Source organism: Osmia bicornis, unplaced genomic scaffold (assembly GCF_907164935.1).
Source record: "Osmia bicornis bicornis unplaced genomic scaffold, iOsmBic2.1, whole genome shotgun sequence".
Taxonomy (NCBI): Eukaryota; Metazoa; Arthropoda; class Insecta; order Hymenoptera; family Megachilidae; genus Osmia; species Osmia bicornis.
In genome coordinates this window covers 4146-11122 of record NW_025791381.1, presented here as the reverse complement: position 1 = coordinate 11122, position 6977 = coordinate 4146, and the positions used below count along the sequence as shown (strand labels likewise).

At 43.4% G+C, this 6977-nt stretch overlaps 1 protein-coding gene across 1 annotated transcript; it reads right to left on the bottom strand.

Annotated features, from left to right (window-relative positions):
- Positions 1-2442: 2442 nt before the first annotated feature.
- Positions 2443-4975, bottom strand: LOC123989099. The gene is made up of 4 exons (XM_046289794.1): positions 4085-4975; positions 2841-3581; positions 2580-2705; positions 2443-2469 (listed from the first exon to the last, which is right to left on the bottom strand). The coding sequence occupies exons 1-4, from the start codon at positions 4973-4975 to the stop codon at positions 2443-2445; spliced, it is 1785 nt and encodes a 594-aa protein (XP_046145750.1).
- Between the last annotated feature and the right edge of the window lie 2002 nt (positions 4976-6977).

Below are 6977 nucleotides of genomic sequence, written 5' to 3'. Positions count from 1 at the left end.
TAGGATAGCGTTGCGAAAGGTAGGTACAGGTCCCAGTCCTCGTATGAATCCATGTAATGTTTTAAGTATTCTATAAGTACGATATGACTTCTCTCCAGAGAACCATTGGTTTGTGGTCTGTAACCTGAAGTAGTAACTTGTTTAATTTTGAAAATTTCTGCCAAGTGCGTCATGACTTTTCCCATAAAGCTTGTTCCTCTATCCGTTAAAATTTCACGAGGTGTTCCGAAAATTGAAATGAAATGTCTCGCGAACGCATCAGCTATGGTTGTAGCTTTGATGTTTGGTAGTGCAACGGCTATGCAATATTTGGTCAAGTTATCCTGCATGGTTAAGATGTGGCGGTTTCCCCCAGAAGTCTCAGGGAGTGGTCCAACAGTGTCTAGAGCGATTTTATCAAACGCTTCCAATGGTGTGTCTGTGATTAGCATCGGTTGTCGAGTTTTCGCTCTTACTAACTTCTGTTCCTGACAGCTTTTGCATTTCCTGATGAACTCTTGAATATCATTTCTCATTCCTGGCCATGAATATTTTGCTCTTATACGTTTGTAGGTTTTTGTTACTCCTTTATGTCCTCCTAATAAACTGCTATGGGCTTCCTCTATTATTTGTTTTCGGATGTTTTCAGATGGTAACCTTATTGTTCCCAGGCATAGGGTAATCTCTATGCTGGTATCTTTAAATACTTTATTAATCAGGGCTTGATATCTCTGAATGGTAGGTCGATCCTGCTTCCTGGTTATAGTCAGTCGAATATTTGTTGTCCTGGTTTCTCTGAGAGCGGTTCTCAAGTTTTGCAGTGCCGAAACGACGTCTTCTTCTTTGATTTCTTCCCAAAAATTCCGTGTAACAAAAACGGTAAAGATTTGAAATTCTTGCCTGGATGTGGTAATGACTTGTCCTTTCTTTGGATTATTGTTGCAGAGGTCCTCCTTTCCGAGATAGCCAACATCGACAAGCATTCTTCCTCCAGGATCAATTAGTTGGCAATCTGCGGATGTCAAGTGTGCGTAGTTTCCCTTTGTGGTGATGAGCGTTTCTTCGCAATTTATTATTTTACAGCGGCCGTGATCATCTTGTTCTTCTTCCGATGATGAGTCTTCTGGGTGTGATGATAATGAGTCCGCTGCTGATTCATAGCAGATGGGCAGAGTATTACTAAAGTGCATTGGAGTGCTTTCTTGAATTTGTGTACCCGGTGGAGTCTGCGGTCTGGCAGGTTGTAGGGGTGGTTGTAAACCTTGAACATCTGGTCCGTCTGTTGGTGGTGTAGGAGGGTCAGGTAGTTCCACGACAGTAGACGCAGGCCTTATGGTAGTCTGACTGTTTTCCTCTTCGTCGAAAGATATTAAATCTTCAGTATTTTGTGGAGTCTCGGAAGTGGTTGGACTTGGTATGAAATGACCAGCGGTTTGAGTGGAATGCGCTATTGGCATAAATGGAGAGGTTAGGTTGATATCATCCCGTAGTTCCAACAGATTTTGTGAAGGGGTAGGTAATGGTGATTTTATGATTGGTGTGATCCTGTCGGTTGGATCTTGATGTATTTTCCTTCTTCTAATTGATCGGGGTTGAGGCGTGATTGTCGCTTCATCAGAACTGCTGGTATCTTCCGTGTATGTTGGTCTTTTCTCCCGATCTCGTCGCAATTCATGGATGCGTCGACCAATGGTATCCGGCTGAGGGTCCGGGTTTGGTATTGGCACTTTGAACTCCTTGTCTTCTCGTGGAATCAAAGGGAGACAGACTGTAGGAGGGTTCCGGGATAAAGCGTCTGCGTTTTTGTTTATTTTCCCAGGCTTGTGAATAACATCGTACTCGTACTCTAAGAGTCTTAATTTCCATTTTACTAGCCGTGAAGTGGGGTCTTTAACTGAATGTAACCAAACCAGCGGTCGATGATCCGTGACAAGTGTAAATCTTCGTCCGAAGACATATGGTCGGAAATACTGTACTGCGTATACCATGGCTAGACACTCCTTTTCCGTTGCTGAATAATTTCTTTCGGCTGGATTCAAACTTCGAGAAGCGTATGCAATTGGTAAGTCTCGTCCAATTTCTCCTTGGCTTAAAACTGCCCCAATCGCATGATCCGAAGCATCCGTCGTGATAACAAATGGTCGTTCAAAATCTGGATATTGTAATATTGGTTGTGTACAGAGTTCTTTACACAATAGTTCAAAACTCCCTTGTTGTTCTTCAGTCCATTGGAAAGGGGTTCCTTTTCCCAACAGCTGAACTAGTGGTTTTGCCTTTAGAGAGTAATCCTTGATGAATCGGCGATAGTATCCCGTCAGTCCCAGAAACTGTTGCACATTCTTCTGTGTTTTTGGAATCGGAAAGTTTTTTACGGCGTGAAGTTTCCTAGGATCTGGTTTAACCCCGTCAGCAGACAAAATGTGTCCCAGATAGGCAACCTCTTTGCGTAGGAATTCGCATTTATTAGTCTGTAGAGTAAGTCCATATTCCCTGAGGCGATCGAATAGTTTTTTAACTTTAATTTCGTGTTCACGCAGCGATGAAGAAAAAACAATCATATCATCTATGAACACAAGTACGTTTTCCAGGCCTGATGTTACCCGGTTCATGACGCGTTGGAATGTCGGTGGTGCGTTCTTCAAACCAAAAGGCATACGCACAAACTCGAAATGTCCATGTGGGGTTGTAAACGCGGTCTTCTGTCTGTCCTTTGGGTTCATTTCAATCTGATGAAATCCATTTGCCAAATCAAATATTGAGAAGTATTTTGCTCCGCCTACCTTGTCTAGTATTTCTGGAATATTAGGTAATGGAAACTTGTCGCCTGTTGTTTTTTCGTTTAATGCACGAAAGTCGATTACCATTCGCCAACGTTTGTTACCATCGGCGTCCGGTTTCTTCGGTACAATCCATAAAGGAGAATTGTATGGTGAGGTGGATGGTCTAATAATACCCTGCGATAGCAGAGCTCCAACCTGTCGTTGTATCTCCTCCTGATGTACTGGTGGGTACCGATACTGTCTAGTATTAATCGGAATGTCGTCTGTTGTGTAAATAGAGTGATGAAAATTTGGAACCTTGCCCAGGTTATCTCCAGGTAGGAAAAATCTATCAGAAAATTCCCTGACAATTTTGAACACATGTTGTCGTTCTTCAGAGTTTAGATGATCGGTCCTTAAAAGATCTTGGATACGTGTAGTTCTGTCTTCCTTTGTTTCCTTTGCTAGATACGAAGGAATAGGATCGTCATCTGATGAGTCAAAAATCTCATACGGATGTATGCGTTGTGGTTCAATGTCGATTTCGATTTCGTCTTCTCCGGTGTTTGTGGCTAGGACATAGCAAATTCCATCATGATTGCAGACTGCTGCTTCTCCAATGTAGACCTGTTCAGGAGTCTTGATTCGTGCTAGGTACCCTTCCATAACCTCCGGATTTGCGACTGGAACTGCAATTTGGAGAGCTGTGCGTCCTGGCAATCTATGTTTAATTGGCAATACTGGATGCAGTTCCATCTCCTCAGCGTTACTGAAGAATATAGGTTTAATAGGTTGGTTACGAGTTACCAAGGTTTTATGGTAATAGGAAATTTCAGCCCCTTCCTGTAATAAAAAAGGGCTTCCTATGAGTCCATCAGCGGAAATAGGCAAGTCCTCTACTACGTAAAATTCCGTAGCAGATCCATTAATTTGCAAACTGGTAGTTCCCAAGGTTCGGATCGTAGATGATGCGAGCCCAGCGATTTTAAGACCTTCCTTCGATGTGATTCCGGCCTTTTCTCCTAGAGCATGAAGAACTACCAGATTTACAGAAGCTCCTCCATCAATTAGAAATTCTCCCGTTCCTTTTTCCAGTTCTGGAACCTTGATCCTGATGCGTGGGGTTGGTGCTTCCTTGATTCGTCTTCCTGTTTCTGGTCTGCAAATCGGACCATTTTCCGGCGATCTTCGTTGCGTACGCTCACCGCCTCGCCGTTTGGGTGAGCGTTGTTGGAGTTTAAAGGTTTCCTCAAAGGTGAGAAATTCCCTCGTGACTCCCTTCGATACTGGAATCGGGGTCTTTCGCGGCGAGGTGATTTTTCACAATCCTTCCAACCGTGTCCGACCGTACTGCAGTTTGCGCAATAAAAGTCGTAAACATCGTGTTTGGTGTTGAACGGCTCGTCATATTTTGGCGCCTCCGGTGAGTGGTTTGGAGAGCGTGAATAATCATGCTTACGTAAAGTCAACGCCGTTGCACGTGAAGCTCGTTCTTCGAACTCCGGTTCGGAACCAGATGTGCTGCGATCCCTTGGTCTTTGCCGATAGGGTGACGGTGACTGAGGGTACACACGCCTGTGTTCCTTCTCTCGAGGACGTCTCCAGCTGAGAAAATCCTCTTCTCTACGACGACTAGGTGATGCCTTCTCCTGAATCTGTCGTCGGTTCTTGAGGCGACGTTCAATTTGTAACACAGCTTCGTACGCCTCTTCTAAAGTTTTAATCTTTTTGTCCAGAGCGGCGATTCTCCAGGCCACACGCTCCGGTAAACCCTCAAGGAAATTCTCCAAGATGTCCATTTCCATCTCCTTGATGAGCTGATCCACGTTGGTCGTGTACCTCTCGCGGATCGCGATACGAGATCCATGGGCAAGTTTGCTGGCTCTGTCGATGTACTTCCTTAGTGATTCGTCCTCACGGATTTTAAGGCGCGAAACCTCAGCTTGGAAATACGCCAAGTTCTTCCCAGGAGCGTATCGTTTTTTCAAATGTTGTAACAATTGAGTTACATTGTTGAATTGTTTATCTTGGATACTAATCCGCGCCGGACCGGTGAGTTTAGTCAACACGATACTCAGATACTCTGTTTCCGACGTATCTGGTATTAACGCGAGCCCGTTTTCTACACTCTGAGCGAAAACCGACAAAGCTGGATTCTCGCCATCGAAAGTGGGTATCGGCGCGGTAGCGAATTGAATACAATTACGCTGTGTTAACAAGGCCATAGAATTAGCCATTGTTAAGGTAAGATTCGCGACTTCGTCAGCCGAAAGCCTGGTTTCTGGCATTTTAACGCGAAAATCCTATAGAACAATTATAATACAAGTCCAGTTGTATCCACGGTATCCTTACGGATATTTATTCAGTGGATCCCACCGCTGTCACCAGTTTTGTTACGAGCCGGAGGGGGCGGCTGCGTAGCCGGGGCTTAATTTAGGTAAATGGTAATTGTTAATGGCTTGACCAGTGTTGTTATTAACACTGGGAGCCTAAGGAAGTAGACGTGGAGACGAACCTACGTATGGCTAACGTAGGGAGCTCCAGGAGGTTGGCTATGGTGGACGAACCTACGTATGGCTAACGTAGGGAGCCACAGGAAAGGTGTAGAGTGGAGGACGAACCTACGTATGGCTAACGTAGGGAGCCTCAGGAGAGTGATATGCGGACGAACCTACGTATGGCTAACGTAGGGAGCCGCAGGAAGCGTTAGTATTAGGTCTCGTAACTTGATTGATGTACCTCGAGCGGTAAAGGTACACCTTAGTGGGTTTCTGGACAGTAAATATAATTGTACAATAGTATGTAAATTAAACTAGTATGAGTTTATTCTCGATTCCGGACCTTACAATTGTTGTGTGTAATTGTCGCGGTATTCAATGAATTGAACTCTAAGTTGCACGTTTGAAATGAGTTGAATAAAATAAGTTTAGTTTCGATTCCGCGAAGCAAGAATCTAATCCTTCTCGGTTTTCACGAACACGAGCAAACGGGGGCGGATTACAACGATTATAATAATGCTTAACAGCCGACAACGTACTGTATAGTTACTGTGAGTGCTTGAAAGGGACTTGAATACCCGATCTCGCAGAGTTTCCTCGTTGCAGAGATTATCCGAAAAAGAACGTACTGACGTGTATCGAACTGATTCTAGACTTCAACTAGACCCGAGGTGCCCTTGTCGCCACCCTTTTTATACTCAAAAACTAGAGTAAAAAGGGTGGTGGGGACTGACTCTACGTGACCCGTAGGACCGCGCCCTTGCTTTGCGTTGGTCTCGAATTTTCTAGAAGACGGTTGGTGTCGGGTGCACACATCCGATTCCATATAAGGAAATTTCTTGAGAAGGGTTTGTAACACCATATAAGGAAATTTCCAAGACGGATACGTAACAAACCGATTAGTCGAAAATTTTAACAATCTTATTTTTACATTCTGTACGACTGATCCATCGTTAAACGCTATTAAACTAACGTCCGTGATGATATAAATGTACATTTTCGCTTCATTTAGCCAAAAAATCGAACTTTATTTGCGCTCCGAAATATTTCAGTCCAGCGGCGTATTGCTTCGCCTCTTAGAACCGATTAGTCGAAATTTTAACAATCTTATTTTCACATTCTGTACGACTGATCCATCGTTAAACGCTATTAAACTAACGTCCGTGATGATATAAATGTACATTTTCGCTCCATTTAGCCAAAAAATCGAACTTTATTTGCGCTCCGAAATATTTCAGTCCTGGCGGCGTATTGCTTCGCCTCTTAGAACCGATTAGTCGAAAATTTTAACAATCTTATTTTCACATTCTGTACGACTGATCCATCGTTAAACGCTATTAAACTAACGTCCGTGATGATATAAATGTACATTTTCGCTCCTTTAGCCAAAAATCGAACTTTATTTGCGCTCCGAAATATTTCAGTCCTGGCGGCGTATTGCTTCGCCTCTTAGAACCGATTAGTCGAAATTTTAACAATCTTATTTTCACATTCTGTACGACTGATCCATCGTTAAACGCTATTAAACTAACGTCCGTGATGATATAAATGTACATTTTCGCTTCATTTAGCCAAAAAATCGAACTTTATTTGCGCTCCGAAATATTTCAGTCTCAGCGGCGTATTGCTTCGCCTCTTAGAACCGATTAGTCGAAAATTTTAACAATCTTATTTTCACATTCTGTACGACTGATCCATCGTTAAACGCTATTAAACTAACGCCCGTGATGATATAAATGTA

Coding starts and splice junctions, on each gene's coding strand:
- LOC123989099 (XM_046289794.1), bottom strand. CDS start 4,975: ATGGCTAATTCTATGGCCTTGTTAACACAGCGTAATTGTATTCAATTC. Junction 2,706..2,840: donor GTAACAAACGTTGGCGAATG/GTAATCGACTTT, acceptor GGATTTCATCAG/ATTGAAATGAACCCAAAGGA. Junction 2,470..2,579: donor TCCAACGCGTCATGAACCGG/GTAACATCAGGC, acceptor CGATCGCCTCAG/GGAATATGGACTTACTCTAC.